This window comes from Nerophis ophidion, linkage group LG20, assembly GCF_033978795.1.
Source record: "Nerophis ophidion isolate RoL-2023_Sa linkage group LG20, RoL_Noph_v1.0, whole genome shotgun sequence".
Classification (NCBI taxonomy): Eukaryota; Metazoa; Chordata; class Actinopteri; order Syngnathiformes; family Syngnathidae; genus Nerophis; species Nerophis ophidion.
The window spans coordinates 12,467,931-12,487,262 of NC_084630.1; the positions used below are offsets into that span (position 1 = coordinate 12,467,931).

The 19,332-nt window shown below is 40.9% G+C and overlaps 1 protein-coding gene across 1 annotated transcript in view; it reads right to left on the reverse strand.

The window, feature by feature from the left end:
- The window catches only part of dusp5 (dual specificity phosphatase 5), a 12,514-nt gene extending 4,691 nt beyond the window's left edge, over positions 1 to 7,823 (reverse strand). The window contains exons 1-3 of the mRNA XM_061880488.1: positions 7,339 to 7,823; positions 4,740 to 4,873; positions 2,595 to 2,814 (exon numbers count right to left, since the gene is read on the reverse strand). Of these exons, the coding sequence (XP_061736472.1) occupies positions 2,595 to 2,814; positions 4,740 to 4,873; positions 7,339 to 7,696 (712 nt within the window). The 5' untranslated portion in view covers positions 7,697 to 7,823. The remainder of the gene's footprint in view (positions 1 to 2,594; positions 2,815 to 4,739; positions 4,874 to 7,338) is intronic.
- Between the last annotated feature and the right edge of the window lie 11,509 nt (positions 7,824 to 19,332).

Here is a 19,332-nt window from a genome sequence, read left to right on the forward strand (position 1 = left end):
TTACCTCCCTGCTTGGCACTCAGCATCAAGGGTTGGAATCCGGGATTGAATCACCAAAAATGATTCCCGGACGTGGCCACCGCTGCTGCCCACTGCTCCCCTCACTCACCTAGTACGTCTGACAACCATTGGTACTTTAACTTTCATTTTATTCTATGTTATAGATCAGTGGTCCACAACTTTTTTGTAGACGCTTGATAATTTGTCCCGCGGCCCGGGGAATTTTTTTTGTGTTTTTTGTCATGAAAAAGGGAGTTTTTTGGGGTTGGTGCACTAATTGTAAGTGTATCTTGTGTTTTTTACGTTGATTTAATAAAAATAAAAAATAAAAAATTATAAAAAATTCTTCTGCGGCCCGGTACCAATCGGTGGTTGGGGACCGCTGTTATAGATGACTTGTTACATATTTGATGTATTTGTTACTATCATAATTTTATTTTATAAAAAAAAATGTATTCATAATTGGTTGAAATAGATTTTATTATATGGTTTTTTTAAATGATCGTATCTAAATGACTTTTTATGTTTTCAAGCCATTATTAGTGCATTGTTTAATTTTTTTTCGTTTTTTATTGTTGTCACCCCCAAACATCTAAAAACCTACTTATTTTCTGGCTTTTAAATCGGCGTGAGTCGTGTGGTCCTCTGTGTCTTTGATTGTTTTATTCTATTTTTTAGATTAGTTTTGACTTATTTTTATGTTTTATTATTATTATTATTATTATTATCATCCCATCCATCCATCCATCCATTTTCTACCGCTTATTCCCTTTCGGGGTCGCGGGCGGCGCTGGCGCCTATCTCAGCTACAATTGGGGGGAAGGCGGGGTACACCCTGGACAAGTCACCACCTCATCGCAGTATTATTATCATCATTTTATTTTTTTATTAAACATTTTATTTGTCATTTTTTTCAAATTGATTTTATTATTATATCTATGTTTAAATGATGTGTCTTTTATCGTTTTATTTCATTTTAGAGATTTGATTAGCACCTGGGGATAGGTTGATTGGCAACACTAAAAATTGGCCCTAGTGTGTGAATGTGAGTGTGAAAGTTGTCTGTCTATCTGTGTTGGCCCTGCGATGAGGTGGCGACTTGTCCAGGGTGTACCCCGCCTTCCGCCCGATTGTAGCTGAGATAGGCGCCAGCGCCCCCCGCAACCCCGAAAGGGAATAAGCGGTAGAAAATGGATGGATGGATGGGATGGATTTGATTAGTTTTGACTTATTTTGATGTTTTTTTATTATGATTATTATCATTATTTTATTTTCTTATTAAACATTTTTTTTTAAATTGATTTTATAAGGGAATAAGCGGTAGAAAATGGATGGATGGATTATATCTACAGTTATTTTATAACGATCTTATCTAAATAAATGTTTTCGTTTTTAAGCCAGTATTACTGAATTGTTTAATTTTATTCGTCTGTTTTTTTTTCCGTTTCCCCCAAACATCTGAAAACCCATTTTTATTTTCTGGCTTTTAAATCTGCATGAGTCGGGTGGTCTTTTGTGTCTTTTATTGTTTTATTCTATTTTATAGATTAGTTATTACCTATTTTGGTGTTTTCACACGTGTATATATACACATACATACATATACATATATATATTTTATTTTTTTAATTGATTTTATGGTTTGACCTATTTTTATTTTGAATGTTTTTAATTGAAAATCTTATTGTTTATTTAATGTGCAGCACTCTGGAAACAGTCTTGTTGTTAATAGTGCTATTATATAAATTAGGTGGATTGTCATTGTGTCGCGCTTTAGCTCGGGGACGCGCGACCCACTTTGGGAATAACCGCGGCTAAGTCGATGAATTGTAAAAGTCCTTGCTAAAATGTAGGCGAAAGCGGCTCCTGGTACAAGTGGCTGCCTTATGCAATGCGCAGGCTTACAAGTGTAGGCTGCGTCCTCACACAATACACAATGGCGACAGTAGCAGCCAGGCAATACTGGACGAGTTCTGTCCTTGCTTATGCCTGGCTAAAAATAACCGTTCAGCATCGCTCTCCCACACGTCCAACAGGCTGCCGCCCTCAGGCCCACCTGTGAGCAGACAGTCTTCCTTCCTGTTTACCCTCCCCACCCAGTCGTCCTTCATCCTCCTCCGCCTATTCATTACCGCTCACCCGCTTGTCACACTGACTGACTGCCGCCCGGCCCCGCCCGATGGATTAGACAACCCGGGGATGTCTTTTTCCCAGCTCAGGAGGGATTTGCAAATCCTGAATGGGAGCAAACGGCTCGCTATGTTGGTAGAGGCGATCAAGCTAAACTGATTACCGCTGGCTTAATGAGAACCCTCTTTTTGTGAATGGTAGCAGGCCAGGGGCTTATTGCAGAATGAGGACTTTTAAAAATAAATGCCTCTGTATAGGGGTGCAGGTAGGCTGCCTGCGTATTATCTGCAAGTATAAATAAATATGCAGTCACTAAAGGTGAGGTTATTCTGGGTAGAGACTTCATCCTTGGGAAGTATTTTTGGATGGACAGTCAAGACAAAAAAATAAACAAGGCGATTCCGAAATAAACCTTCAGACCAAAGCCTATGATAAAAACAAAAATTGGATGGTCTTGAACTCACCGATAAATTCTATTGCTTCCTGGAAGTGGGAGCTGATGTCCGCCATGTGGTTGTCCTCCACAGGGATCCACTTGTAGTCGTAGCGGCACTTAGCCGGCTGCATGTCCCTACGCGACACGTTGAGCAAGGCAGTGATGTGAAGGTCGGCGAGATAGTCCTGCCTGGAGGCATGGTAGGCACTACCGAGGTAGAGGAAAGGCAGGATCTCGACAGGTTTACCCTGGAAGAGAGAGCGGCGAGAAAGATGTGAGTCGAGATAAGCGAGACCAATCCGCAACAAGGTGTGATTTTTGAAGCCCTAAGCGACAAACATCATTACTCTTTTCACCTCGTCTTTCATTTTGTGGCAGTAAAAGGCAAATAAGAGTTGAACCTCAAAAGTGTTACAATTTGGACTTCAACCACGACGTAATTACAAAATGGTGCATTTTAAAATGATTCACACAAGTCCTTTTTTGTGATGACACCCCAAAAATGTGCCAGTAAACATGTGATGATCACCACAGAACTACTGTTTTACAGCCCATCCATACATTTTCTACCGTTTGTCCCTCTAGGGGTCGCGAGGGTACTGGAGCCTACCCAAGCTGCACTCATAAATGATAAATCCCTTATAGGGGGTGGGGGGTTGTCCACATATGCGGTCCTCTCCAAGGTTTCTTTCAGTCATTCACATCGACGTCCCACTGGGGTGAGTTTTTCCTTGCCCTTATGTGGGCTGTGTACCGCGGATGTTGTTGTGACCTGTGAAGCCCTTTGAGAGACTTGTGATTTAGGGCTATATAAATAAACATTGATTGATTGATTGATTGATTGATAAATATGTAATTCCTCAATATTGAAGACGCAACCGAATTGCTCAAATAGTGTTGTCATAAACACACACTGCAAAAAAAGAGCTGTCAAAATATAAAATAAAAATACTGGATTTTAGGGGGGGATAAAAACTAAAAACTAGTGAAATTAATTTGCTGCATGGACAGATATGTTTACTTGATAAGACATCCTAAATTAAATATTGAATTTTTTTAAAGATATAAATATGTATCTTATTCTGAAAACAAGCATTATTCAACTCGCAACATTAAGCATCCTTAGTCTTTAAACAATATTTTCATTATGGAGGAAACTAAAATATCTTACTTGAGTAGTTATTTTCTAAATTTTAATATTTTCAAACAAGGAAAATATGTAATAATTATGCGACTTGTCCAGGGTGTACCCTGCCTTCCGCCCGATTGTAGCTGAGATAGGCTCCAGCGCCTCCCCCCCACGACCCCTAAGGGAATAAGCAGTAGAAAAATGGATGGATATATTATTCATTCTAAAATTAATACTAGTCAATGACTGGAAATAAGTGAATAGCACTTAAAACTAGGAGAATTTCAAGAAATATATTTTTAAATCTTGGCAGGTGGCAAATATTTTGCAGTGTAAATATAAAATTCTCATCAGAAACAGCAGCCCCTGCAATGGATAATTGTTTTTGGTGTATTTGTGTTGCCAGAGGTAAACATTTGGTGGAGAAAACATACAATAAATGTCCACGGCATAGGACGGCGTAGCTGAAGATGTAACATACACAGTAGCAGTACCTATAAAACACCACTTGGTGGCAGCACAGCTGTGCAAACACCCCCCTATTCTCCATTTGCCGGAGTACTTTATTTACATTTGCTTAAGGGTATGAACATATTACTTCAGTTTCAGTTGGAAACGCGTTTCAGACTGTCAGATTTGTTATTTTCTGAATTGGGAATTTTGTCTTGATTTTTTAAAATTTGGATGTTGTGCTGATCCCGACATTGTTTTAATTGAATTCGAACTAGTCGAGCACTTTTATTACGAGTAAGAATAATAGAAATCTATTCACGCTTTATATGTTGAGCTCCACCAATCCCCATGTATTTACGTTCGTGAAATACTTGCCTACTATCAAATAGTTGAAATGCGTGTTTTTCAACGTTCTGATTGATCTTTGAGCGAGAGAACTAGAAAGGTCATGGACAAAAGACTGTTTTTCTCCATGAAAGCCTCTGACCTGATCCTTTTCAGAGCTCCATGAGGTCAGGAAATATCACAACAATGTATGTTTGGTGTGCCGTCGGAAGCCAATGTTGTTGGGGTCTTAACGGCCATATTTACCTGATCATAATCCGGTTTGAGGTGAGACAGTTTCTCGCTGTTGGCCCGTTTTTCGCTTTCGCTTCCGTTCTGCTCGATGCTTTTCACCTCAGTGCAAAGGTCTGGGTATTGCGAGTGGAAGTTCTCATATCCTCCTGTGAGAAGGGGGAGGAGGGCACAAAACACATCATGTAAGAAATAAGCCTAGAATAATCACACCCGCCTGCCCGCCCCCTTTCACCACCCCACCGAATACACACCTTGTGAAACAACACAGTTTATGAAACAGACTTAAAGCCAGATTATAACCTGATTATAAGAACGCAATTAATTACTGTTAGCAACCGCTAATCCCTTTCATTTCCCCAGGATGTAAAGGTGGCAGACGGAACCACGGTATATTACTTTGCAGTCTTTGCTTCTTCTTTTTTGCCACACAAAGTCGTTGCACAATTTGTTCATATTTCTCAGCACTGACTCATCGGCTGTGTTGACGCACGTTCGTATAGGGAGCTCATAGCCGACTGTTTGATATAAATAATGGCTTAAACTAAGGCTTATCAATGATTTTCTTTTAGGAAGAAAACATTTCGCACGACTATGAATAGTATGGGTTTTTAAAATTGTTATAAGTACACCTCTGCATAAAATTGTGTCATTAAAGACAATAAAATCAATGCACCAAATAATAAATATAACATTCTTTTTAAGTCTGTAATAGAAAATATTTACAGTGTATCAATTTGCCTTGTATGTATGCAAGTAAAACGCTGTGTCTTGATGTCCAAGACAAAATGTCCCCTCGGAAAGAGTAAAGCTAATTATTATTATTACAACTATAAACATTTTTTTACTGACATGAACCATTTGATACTGACAAATAAAATGAGATTCACTCGGTAATAATGCATTTAAATTAATCAGCTAAATTAACTCAGGAGCACAATGGGTGAAACACTTTGACCTTCAAAACAAAAAATAATAGCACAGTTGTCCCAATTTAATTTATTAAAAATAAAAATAAAAATGACAAAGTCAGGTTTAATGTCTACATAGGGCTCGTTTAGTCGTGCATCTTTTCGAAGCAGGGTTTGTAGTGTGATACTGAAAAAGCATGTTTTCCAGGGTTCTCATGTGGAAAAACTGGTTTAAATAGTCCCCAAATGAGACAAATTACTATTTTGAAGAACATTGGATTTAGTCCGTATGTTTCTATTAAGGGCAAGAAGAAGGCTGCAAGGGACTACTTAGATATATCGTATTTCCTTGAACTGCCGCCGGGGCGCTAATTAATTTAAAACCTTTTCTCACTCCTGTGCTTACCAAAGGCATCCGGTAAAAGTAAGCATGTGCTAATTATTTTAAAACCCTCTTCTCACTCCGGCACTTACCAAAAGTATGCAGTACAAATTTGAGTGTGATGTAAGCTTGGACATTAAATCCTAGTGAATAGCTCTTAATCTTTTTCCCTTTACGCAATTTCAAATTACCGGTATTGAAAACAGCCTCCGTCATTTTGAAAATGATGACAGGAGAAGTGTCACTCGTGACGTCACGAGTTTGACCAGGCAGTAATAGATAGATTAAAATAGAATAGAAAGTACTTTATTGATCCCTGGGGGAAATTCAGCACCACTGTTTGCTCACAATAAACAATAATGATAACAAATAATATATGACATACATTATAAAAATAAATAATATAAATATATTCTACATTTAAGTGCAGTCAAGAAGGAACATATGCATTATACAGTCTGATGGCTGTCGGTATGAAGGACCTCCTGTGTCGTTCCGTGTGACATTTTGGGAGTCTGAGCCCTCCACTGAACGTGCTCATTCTCTCCGCAAAGTCCGAGTGTAGTCGGTGGGAGGTGTTGTCCATGACGGCCTCTCTGACACTAACCACCGCCAGAGAGTACTAAGCATGCGTTAATTATTTTGGGAAGCGAGTTTGACCCGGCCGTAATTCAAGGCAGGCGCATACTACATGCCCTGCAGCAATTCAAGGAAATACGGTAGTCATTTTATTATTTGGTGCTTGAAAAAAATTGTGCCTTTTTTGCTGTATTACTTCACATTTTGTGAAGATAGTTAGTGAAGTGAATTATATTTATATAGCGCTTTACATAGAGAAACCCAATATCTAAGTTACATTTAAACCAGTGTGGGTGGCACTGGGAGCAGGTGGGTAAAGTGTCTTGCCCAAGGACACAACGGCAGTGACTAGGATGGCGGAAGCGGGAATCGAACATGCAAACCTCAAGTTGCTGGCACGGCCGCTCTACCAACCCTAGTTAGTACTTTATTGATTCCTACAGGAGCGTTCCCTCGGGAAAATTTTTTAATTCCAGCAGCAGTGTACAAAATTGAGACCAAATTTATAAAAGTAAATATAAAAGGAAATACAATTGAAAACAATACTAAAAATAAAAAAGCAACAATAAGAATGGAAACATTAAAAATAAGAATATAAAAAGAGAAACTAGGCAGAATTTGAATTTAAAAAATAAAAAATAAAAACATCGCAGACTGCTAATGGCCCCTGTGCCGCACTTTGGACACTCTTGTACAAAATGACCATTAAATAAAAAAAAAAAAAAAATTGAATAAATGTTACCTTTCAAGAAGCAGATATTGGTCCCGCTGGCCAGGTGAGATAAGGTGTTTATTACTATTTGTGCTACGCTGTCCTTCCTCAGCTTCTGCCAGTGGGACGTCCTGTCGTCCAGCGCGACCACCGCCGAGATGCTGCCCTCCCGCAGCCGGCGGAGGGCCCTCTCGTCCGGGATGACGAACTGCAGAGGCACCGGCCCTCCCCGCGACCTCCGCACCACCACAGAGTTTAAATTGACGTTGACGGAGCCTTCGACGTGGGAGTTGGTGAAGGACAGATAAGGTCGGCAATCCAAGATAAGGCAGTCCTCCTTCCTGATCATCTTCCTCAGACGGCGGCAGTCGATGCTGGACATTTTCATGATGGCGTCCTGGAGTCTGTTCCTCTTATTATTGCCCAAAGAATGCGTGCGGGTTCCCGATCAGAGAGTGGCGGCGATCAGCCCTCAGCGCCTCTGTGCCTACATTTCCTCCAAGGGGATTCCGGCCGAACCTTTTTTATGTGAATGACTGGCTTTGTGACGTCACGACCCATGTATGGACACCGGTGGGGCGTGGCGGCAGACAAAGACACGCCTACCGTCAACGACAGCGGCCTCTGACTCCGCCCTTTGGCTGCGTGACGTAGTGAGAACGCCGATTGATTAAACCGTTACTCACGGGGGACCGTGCACACATCCTGTTCTTTTCAACGATCTGCTTGCATCACTTTGAAGAAATATGAGCTTTGGGAAACTAAAATACCAATTTCTGAATCATTATGGGGCCAAGTATGATGAATTAAACTAGGACAGGGGTGTCCAAAGTGCCCATTTGTGGCCCGCAGCTAATTACACTCGCAAGTTCTACAAATATTAAAAATAAAATGCATTAAAAAAAGCGAGATAAGAGCAAAAGTAATGCAAAAATAACGGAAAGCTGCTATTAAAACAGTAATTACTCAAAATATAACAATAAATCAAAATCCATGTTAAGGATTTTTTACCCATTCAAGGCTGCAATTACTTTACATCAAATGTGAAAATTTTTGGTGGAAAGTGTGTTTGACATAAAAAAAAGAAACAACAAAAAAACAGGGTTCTGACAAAAAGGGCATACAACTTAAAATTGAAAGAAAGCAATTAAAAAATGCACAAAAAAAAAGAAAAGAAAAAGAGACTTATTTACCAATTCAAGGCTCCAATTACTTCACATGAAATTTGAACATTTTTGGTGGAAAATGTGTTTGCCATTAAAAAAAACAGGATTTTGACAAAAAAGGGCAAAAAAGTTAAAAAACAAAAACGTCATAGCAACAGACAAAGTTGAGGTAGAGATCAATTTAAAAAATGCAAAAAATAATATGATTTATTTTACAAAAATGTTTATTGACTGAGCCCAGTTGGGTCATATACATAACTGAATCATGTTCATGGGTCAAGTATTATGACTCACAATAGGATAAGGGTGTCCAAATTACAGCCCGGGGCCCATTTGTGGCCCGCAGCTAATTACACTCGCAAGTTCTACAAATATTAAAAATAAAATGCATTAAAAAAAGCGAGATAAGAGCAAAAGTAATGCAAAAATAACACAAAGATGCCATTAAAACTGTCGTTACTAAAAATATAACAATAAATCAAGATCAATGTTAAGGATTTTTTACCCATTGAAGGCTGCAATTACTTTACATCAAATGTGAACATTTTTGGTGGGAAGTGTGTTTGACAGAAAAATAAAAAAAAAACAGGGTTTTGACAAAAAGGGCATACAACCTAAAATTGAAAGAGAGCAATTAAAAAAAGCAACAACAAAAAATAACACTTATTTAAAAAAATATAACTTAGCCGATTTGGGTCATAAACATATCTGAATCATGTTCATGGGCCAAGTATGATGAATCACACTAGGACAGGGGTGTCCAAAGTGCGGCCCGCAGCTAATTACACCTGCACATTGTACAAATAAAATGCATTAAAAAAGCGAGATAAAAGAGCAAAAGTATTGCAAAAATAACACAAAGCTGTCATTAAAACAGTCATTACTCAAAATATAACTATACATCAAAATCCATGTTAAGGATTATTTACCAATTCAAGGCTCCAATTACTTCACATGAAATTTGAACATTTTTGGTGGAAAATGTGTTTGCCATAAAAAAAACACACGGTTTTGACAAAAAAGGGCGAAAAAGTTAAAGAAACAAAAACGTCATAGCAACAGACAAACAAAGTTGAGGTAGAGATCAATTAAAAAATGCAAAAAATAAGATTATGACTTATTTTACAAAATTTTTTATTGACTTAGCCCAGTTGGGTCATATACATAACTGAATCATGTTCATGGGTCAAGTATTATGAATCACAATAGGATAAGGGTGTCCAAAGTACAGCCCGGGGCCCATTTGTGGCCCGCAGTTAATTACACTCGCCCATCCATCCATCCATCCATCATCTTCCGCTTAGCCGAGGTCGGGTCGCGGGGGCAGCAGCCTAAGCAGGGAAGCCCAGACTTCCCTATCTCCAGCCACTTCGTCTAGCTCTTCCCGGGGGATCCCGAGGCGTTCCCAGGCCAGCCGGGAGACATAGTCTTCCCAACGTGTCCTGGGTCTTCCCCGTGGCCTCCTACCAGCTGGACGTGCCCTAAACACCTCCCTAGGGAGGCGTTCGGGTGGCATCCTGACCAGATGCCCGAACCACCTCATCTGGCTCCTCTCGATGTGGAGGAGCAGCGGCTTTACTTTGAGTTCCTCCCGGATGGCAGAGCTTCTCACCCTATCTCTAAGGGAGAGCCCCGCCACACGGCGGAGGAAACTCATTTCGGCCGCTTGTACCCACGATCTTATCCTTTCGGTCATGACCCAAAGCTCATGACCATAGGTGAGGATGGGAACGTAGATCGACCGGTAAATTGAGAGCTTTGCCTTCCGGCTCAGCTCCTTCTTCACCACAACGGATCGATACAATGTCCGCATTACTGAAGACGCCGCACCGATCCGCCTGTCGATCTCACGATCCACTCTTCCCTCACTCGTGAACAAGACTCCTAGGTACTTGAACTCTTCCACTTGGGGCAGGGTCTCCTCCCCAACCCGGAGATGGCACTCCACCCTTTTCCGGGCGAGAACCATGGACTCGGACTTGGAGGTGCTGATTCTCATTCCGGTCGCTTCACACTCGGCTGCGAACCGATCCAGTGAGAGCTGAAGATCCCGGTCAGATGAAGCCATCAGGACCACATCATCTGCAAAAAGCAGAGACCTAATCCCGTGGCCACCAAACCGGATCCCCTCAACGCCTTGGCTGCGCCTAGAAATTCTGTCCATAAAAGTTATGAACAGAATCGGTGACAAAGGACAGCCTTGGCGGAGTCCAACCCTCACTGGAAACGTGTCCGACTTACTGCCGGCAATGCGGACCAAGCTCTGACACTGATCATACAGGGAGCGGACCGCCACAATAAGACAGTCCGGTACCCCATACTCTCTGAGCACTCCCCACAGGACTTCCCGAGGGACACGGTCGAATGCCTTCTCCAAGTCCACAAAGCACATGTAGACTGGTTGGGCAAACTCCCATGCACCCTCAAGAACCCTGCCGAGATCCATGTGGACCCCGGTCTAAAATTAATTTGACACCCATTGATGGGGACGAAAACCGACGTCAAACGCAAGTTTCACAAATATTAAAAATAAAATGCATTAAAAAAAGCGAGATAAGAGCAAAAGTAATGCAAAAATAACACAAAGCTGCCATTAAAACTGTTGTTACTAAAAAAATAACAATACATCAATATCAATGTTAAGGATTTTTTACCCATTGAAGGCTGCAATTACTTTACATCAAATGTGATAATTTTTGGTGGAAAGTGTGTTTGACAGAAAAACAAAACAAAACAAAACAGGATTTTGACAAAAAGGGCATACAACCTAAAATTGAAAGAGAGCAATTAAAAAAAGCAACAACAAAAAATAACACTTATTTAAAAAAAATATAACTGAGCCAATTTGGGTCATAAACATATCTGAATCATGTTCATGGGCCAAGTATGATGAATCACACTAGGACAGGGGTGTCCAAAGTGCGGCCCGCAGCTAATTACACCTGCACATTGTACAAATAAAATGCATTAAAAAAGCGAGATAAAAGAGCAAAAGTATTGCAAAAATAACACAAAGCTGTCATTAAAACAGTCATTACTCAAAATATAACAATACATCAAAATCCATGTTAAGGATTATTTACCAATTCAAGGCTCCAATTACTTCACATGAAATTTGAAAATTTTTGGTGGAAAATGTGTTTGGCCCCCCCCCCAAAAACAGGGTTTTGAAAAAAAAAAAAAAAGGGCGAAAAAGTTAAACGAAAACGTCATAGCAACAGACAAACAAAGTTGATGTAGAGATCAATTAAAAAATGCAAAAAATAAGATTATGACTTATTTTACAAAAAAATTTATTGACTGAGCCCAGTTGGGTCATATACATAACTGAATCATGTTCATGGGTCAAGTATGATGACTCACAATAGGATAAGGGTGTCCAAAGTGCGGCCCGGGGCCCATTTGTGGCCCGCAGCTAATTACACTCGCAAGTTCCACAAATATTAAAAATAAAATGCATTAAAAAAAGCGAGATAAGAGCAAAAGTAATGCAAAAATAACACAAAGCTGCCATTAAAACTGTCATTACTAAAAAAATAACAATACATCAAAATCAATGTTAAGTATTTTTTACCCATTGAAGGCTGCAATTACTTTACATCAAATGTGAACATCCATCCATCCATTTTCTACCGCTTATTCCCTTTCGGGGTCGCGGGGGGCGCTGGCGCCTATCTCAGCTACAATCGGGCGGAAGGTGGGGTACACCATGGACAAGTCCCCACCTCATCGCAGGGCCAACACAGACAGACAACATTCACACTCACATTCACACACTAGGGCCAATTTAGTGTTGCCAATCAACCTATCCCCAGGTGCATGTCTTTGGAAGTGGGAGGAAGCCGGAGTACCCGGAGGGAACCCACGCATTCACGGGGAGAACATGCAAACTCCACACAGAAAGATCCCGAGCCTGGATTTGAACCCAGGACTGCAGGAGCTTCGTATTGTGAGGCAGACGCACTAACCCCTCTGCCACCGTGAAGCCCCAAATGTGAACATTTTTGGTGGAAAGTGTGTTTGACAGAAAAACAGAACAAAACAGGGTTTTGACAAAAAAGGGCATAAAACTTAAAATTGAAAGAGAGCAATTAAAAAAATGCAAAAAAAAAAAAACTACTTATTTTTAAAAAATATAACTGAGCCGATTTGGGTTGCCCACATATGCGGTCCTCTCCAAGGTTTCTCATAGTCACTGTCACTGACGTCCCACTGGGGTGAGTTTTTCCTTGCCCTTATGTGGGCTCTACCAAGGATGTCGTGGTTTGTGCAGCCCTTTGAGACACTTGTGATTTAGGGCTATATAAATAAATATTGATTGATAAAATGGCTATTTGCGCCACATGGCTGAGGCGGGACACAGGAGACAAGAATGCTATTTAAGTAAAAAAGCACAAGAGTGCAGCAAGGAGGTGCACATGCATAGCTTTAAATCAGCAAATCGGACTTTTTTTGTCCTCAAGTGACACAGATCTGATTTTTTTTGCCAGTCCAAACGCTCCAAAGTGCTTTAAATCCGATATTGGAATCTGATCTTTTCAAATGTGACTTCAGTTTAAACGCAATGCGACCTGAAAGGGATTTTCTCGTGGGATTTGGGCGAGCTACCTCACTCGTGTGTGCGGGATACATCCATATACTTAGCGCAGCTTATAGTTCGAACTTATGTTTGTCAATAGACTCCTACTTAAAACTACAACATGGCTGACAGGGCGCAGGCGTGGCTTTTAACACGTAAAAAAAAAAAAAAACACCCACAAAACGGCGTGTTTTCAAGAAAAAGCCCAAAGGCCCAAATGTCATGTCGACCACAAGAAGTGTTTTAGATCCAACCATCCATCCAATTTCTACCGCTTGTCCCTTTCAGTTTTGCGGGGGGTGCTGGAGCCTATCTCAGCTGCATTCAGGCGGAAGGCGCTGTACAGCCTGGACAAGTCGCCACCTCATGGCAGGGCCAACACAGATAGACAGATCAATACAAGAAAAATCCTAATATGACCCCCTTAGCTCAAAAGGGTCTAAACTAGGGGTCACCAGGTTGCCCGTAAGGACCAAATGAGTAGCCCGCTGGCCTGTTCTAAAAATAGCTCAAATAGCAGCACTTACCAGTGAGCTGCCTCTATTTTTTAAATTTTATTTATTTACTAGCAAGCTGGTCTCGCTTTGCTTGGCATTTTTAATTCTAAGAAAATATTTGAAAGACTTGGTCTTCACTTCTTTAAATAAATTCATTTATTTTTTTTTACTTTGCTTTTTATAACTTTCAGAAAGACAATTTTAGAGAAAAAATACAGGCTTAAAAAAGAAAATAAATTCATTTCTTTTTTTTACTTTGCTTTTTATAACTTTCAGAAAGACAATTTTAGAGAAAAAATACAACCTTAAAAAAGATTTTAGGATTTTTAAACACATATACCTTTTAAATTCCTTCCTCTTCTTATCTTACAATTTAAATCAATGTCCATGTAAATTTATTTTTTTATTGTCAAGAATAATAAATACAATTTAATTTAATTCTTCCTTTTAGCTTCTGTTTTTTCGACGAACAATATTTGTGAAATATTTCTTCAAACTTATTATGATTGAAATTCAAAAAAAATATTCTGGCCAATCTAGAAAATCTGTGGAATCAAATTTAAATCTTACTTCAAAGTCTTATGAATTTCTTTTAACATTTTTGTTCTGGAAAATCTAGAAGAAATAATGATTTGTCTTTGTTAGAAATATAGCTTGGTCCAATTTGTTATATTTTCTAACAAAGTGCTGATTGGATTTTAGCCTATTTAAAACATGTCATCAAAATTCTGAAATGAATCTTGATCAGGAAAAATGACTAATTATGTTTCATAAATTATTTTTTGAATTTTTTCATAATGATTCGAATTAGCTAATTTTTTTTCTTCTTTTTCTTCGGTTGAATTTTTTATTTTAAAGAGTTGAAATTAAATATAAACTATGTTTCAAAATGTAATAAAAATTTTTTCCCCGTTTTGTCCTCTTTTAAACCGTTTGAGTGTTTTTTCATCATTTATTCGCTACAAAAAACCTTCCGTAAAAGGAAAAAAAATGTACGACGGAATGACAGACAGAAATACCCATTTTTTTATATATGTATATATATATAGATTTATTTATTAAAGGTAAATTGAGTTTCTGGCAATTTATTTAAGTGTGTATCAAACTGGTAGCCCTTCGCATTAATCAGTACCCAAGAAGTAGCTCTTGGTTTCAAAAATGTTGGTGACCCCTGGTCTAAACAATATCGCTAAAATGAAGTTAATGTCACGACTCATTCATCTGTGCGCACCTCCAAGATTGCGCTGGCATGCGCCACTCCGGCTGCAGCAGGCCGCTGCATTCAATCGGCTCAATCAACACTCTACACACCGGTCGCTGATGAGCTTCCTGGGCTTCTTGAAGTTAAAAGTTAAAGTGCCAATGACACACACTAAGTGCGGTGAAATTACCGTCTGTATTTGACACATTCCCACAGGGGAGCAGTGAGCAGCAGCGGTGGCCGCACCCGGGAATCATTTGGTGATTCAACCCCCAGTTCCAACCCTTGATGCTGAGTGCCAAGCAGGGAGGTCATGGGTGCCATTTTTATAGTCTTTGGTACGACTCGGTTGGGGTTTGAACTCACGACTTACCGATCTCAGGGCGTACAGTCTAACCACAGGGCCAGTGCAAACCTGCGTTCCGGGCCAGAACGTAGCTACCTGTTCGTGTTTTCTCTCTCTCTCTCTCTCTCATTGTGTCCTGTGTTGTATCGTTCTAGCAGCATTCCTCCATCCCCTGATTGCGAGGTTTCTGTTTCGTCTCCCTGTGTTCCCCCCTGGTTCCCTGGCTGCCACTTTTGGATCTCGACTTGCCGCCTGGACACAGACCTTTTTTTTTTTTTTGGACACGGACCTTTGACGCCTCTCTCCTGCCCTTGACCTCACAGACCTCCGTACCTGCCTTTCCCCTCTTGGACTTCTGCCTCCCACAACTCCCGGTAACACTCAACATATAACCACTACACATAGTCGCACACATATACATTTTGGTTTAGTTACAGGCCTCATTGCATATTTCAAATATAAAATAAATGCAGCTAAAACGACGTCCCTGCTGTCTGTGCCGTCTTCTTCCCCTGTACCGTAACAGTTAAGTGATGAAGGTATTACGACTGTGTGGCGTATTTTTGCCGGATTTGTTCCTCCGAGGATGCGTCGACATGAACACAGCAAAAGGTAAGATATAATGAATTTATTTAAGTAACAAAAACAAGGTGGCGACTTGTCCAGGGTGTACCCCGCCTTCCGCCCGATTGTAGCTGAGATAGGCGCCAGCGCCCCCAGCGACCCCGTAAGGGAATAAGCGGTAGAAAATGGATGGATGGATGGATAACAAAAACAGGCTAAGAACAAAAATACTGCAGCTAAGCAGAAAAGGCAAACAAAGGGAGCTACCGTGGGAGCTAGGAAAACGAACAGAAATACTAACAACTTGGCACAAAGGCACACAATAGGGAAAACAAATCATTAGCATGAGAGCTAGAATAAAAACAAAGGCATAGCATGAAATCTAGCGAGAATATACATACGAGTCGTCACTGTCGCATGAAAGCAAACTGGGATCCCAGAAAGACTGAACAGAAAAGGCTGGCTTATATAGGATGGTGATTAACAGAACAGGTGTGCGACTTGAAACCACGGCAGGTGAAAATAATACGTACCTATGGAAACAGACTAAAAACAGGAACTGACGAGTCAAACTACCAAAATGTGATACAGAAAAGAATCAAAACAACAGAACGATCCGAGTACCGGATCGCAACAGAAGGAACAAGTGCATCAAAAGGTTAAGTATGATAAAATATTATTCACGTTCAACTACATTCATGTAACTCTTTGATCGTGTCACTTAAATCTCAGCATTATATTGTTGCATGAATGCAGAAACTTTGATACGTGGATCTTAATAAAGTGGAGTAGGTACTGGGCAGTTACAGAGTAACAAAGTCTGGCCATTACTGGGACTGGACAAGTAGCTGACCCAGGCAAAGCGATAACTTCCGCTTAGTCCCATGTATAGCCCAGTGAACCTGACTGTATATCCTCTGGCATGTAAGCCTAAGCCGCCCAGTGCATTAACAGGTTTAAATGTCACATTGCATGCACTCACATGACATGCAATCAATCCCGGGGGGCTGAGAGGTACCTGTGTTTGCTTGGTGTAGGAAAGCTGTGTGCTATAGAAAGTAAAAACTCCGAGTTAGCAACCATGATTTGTTTTAACTGCATGTCACACAATGTATTTTTGCAGCAGTTTCTTCTCTCATGTAAATGCAGGACAGACACGTGTACAGAATACACAGAAGAATTTAAATGCACCCGAAATATTGCTCACGTAGCGATCAGTGTTAATTTCAACAAGTTTTTTATTTTAGTATAATATTTTGATGAAAATGCCTTCTACAGTTAGTCATATTTTAGTCATCTGAACTGATTTAGTTTTAGTCATGTTAAAGATTGTTAAAGGCCTACTGAAAGGAGCATTTCTTATTAAAACGGGGATAGGAGGTCCATTCTATGTGTCATACTTGATCATTTCGCGATATTGCCATATTTTTGCTAAAAAGGATTTAGTAGAGAACATCGACGATAAAGTTTGCAACTTTTGGTCTCTAATAAAAAAAGTCTTGCCTTTACCGGAAGTAGCAGACGATGTGCGCGTGACGTCACGGGTTGTAGGGCTCCTCACATCTCAACGTTGTTTATAATGAGAGCCTCCAGCAGCAAGAGCTATTCGGACCGAGAAAGATTTGTGGATGAGGAAAGTTAGAGTGACTCACAAAAAAAAAAGAAAAAGCGACGGCTCCAGTGTGAGCGTTTCAGATATAATTAGACACATTTCCATCCATCCATCCATCCATCATCTTCCGCTTATCTGAGGTCGGGTCGCAGGGGCAACAGCCTAAGCAGGGAAACCCAGACTTCCCTCTCCCCAGCCACTTCGTCTAGCTCTTTCCGGGGGATCCCGAGGCGTTCCCAGGCCAGCCGGGAGACATAGTCTTCCCAACGTGTCCTGGGTCTTCCCCGTGGCCTCCTACCGGTTGGACGTGCCCTAAACACCTCCCTAGGGAGGCGTTCGGGTGGCATCCTGACCAGATGCCCGAGCCACCTCATCTGGCTCCTCTCGATGTCGAGCAGCAGCGGCTTTACTTTGAGTTCCTCCCGGATGACAGAGCTTCTCACCCTATCTCTAAGGGAGAGCCCCGCCACACGGCGGAGGAAACTCATTTCGGCCGCTTGTACCCGTGATCTTATCCTTTCGGTCATGACCATAGGTGAGGATGGGAACGTAGATCGACCGGTGAATTGAGAGCTTTGCCTTCCGGCTCAGCTCCTTCTTTACCACAACGGATCGGTACAACGTCCGCATTACTGAAGACGCCGCACCGATCCGCCTGTCGATCTCACGATCCACTTTTCCCTCACTCGTGAACAAGACTCCTAGGTACTTGAACTCCTCCACTTGGGGCAGGGTCTCCAACACATTTAATAGGATAATTCCTTATCTGCTTATTGTTTTAATAGTGTTTTAGTGAGATTGTAAAGACATACCTCAAAGACGGATGGCTGCGGTGAACACGCCAGTGTCTCTGGGAGAAGCCAAGCTCACAGCTGCCTTTTTTGACAGCTGCTGCAGGAGGTCCCATAATCCACTGAAGTCTCCGGTAAGAGCTGACTTAATATCACAATTTTCCCATCCAAAAACTCGCTGGTTGACGTAGAGAAACATGTTCGCTCGACCGCTCTGTTTTAAAGCTTCAAAACAAACAAAGAAACACCAGCTGGGTCTCGGTTGCTAAAGGCAGCTGCAATCCACCAACAGCATTCTTATGTGACGTCTCCATTATTAATTGAACAAATCGCAAAAGATTCAGCAACAAAGATGTCCAAATTACTGTGTAATTATGCGATGAAAAGAGACAACTTTTAGCCGTGTGTGGTGCTGGGATTTTATGTCCGCTACAAACCGAGACGTCACGCGCACGCGTCGTCATTCCGCGACATTTTCAAAAGAAACTCCGCGGGAAATTTAAAATTGCAATTTAGTAAACTAAAAAGGCCGTATTGGCATGTGTTGGAATGTTAATATTTCATCATTGATATATAAACTATCAGACTGCGTGCTGTCTCAGGAAAGCACAGAGCATCCTGAAAGACCCATTCCACCTCGGGCACTGCCACCTAGAACTGCTACCCTCGGGCAGACACTAAAGGGTGCTAAAAGCGGACACAAATAGACTAAAAACATTTTTCAAGGAGCTTTTTTTTATTATTAGGTCCACCAGTGCTAAATATGATAAACTTATCACTTTCCTCTGGCACTGTTCCCCTAGCATTCAAAAAAGCGGTTATTCATCATCCTCTTCTCAAAAGACCTAACCTCGATCCCGACCTCATGGTAAACTATCTTGTGATTTAGGACTATATAAATAAACATTGATTGATTACAAAATAAAGCGGCCTGCTCTAAAGGCTTAGTGGCCACATGCGTGGACAGCACCTTTTAGCTCTTATTTCCAAAATTGTGTACACTACTGAATTGGGGTCTTATGGCCGCTTATGTGGACACTTATACTGCCATCTGGTGGTGTCAGAAGAGTATAACACATAATGGGATTTAGAAAAAAAAAGTGTAAAAATAAGAATTGGCCCTGCGATGAGGTGGGGACTTGTCCAGGGTGTACCCTGCCTACCGCCCGATTGTAGCTGAGACAGGCGCCAGCGCCCCCCGCGACCCCTAAAGGGAATAAGCGGTAGAAAATGGATGGATGGATGATTGATTCAATGGTTTTCCCTAT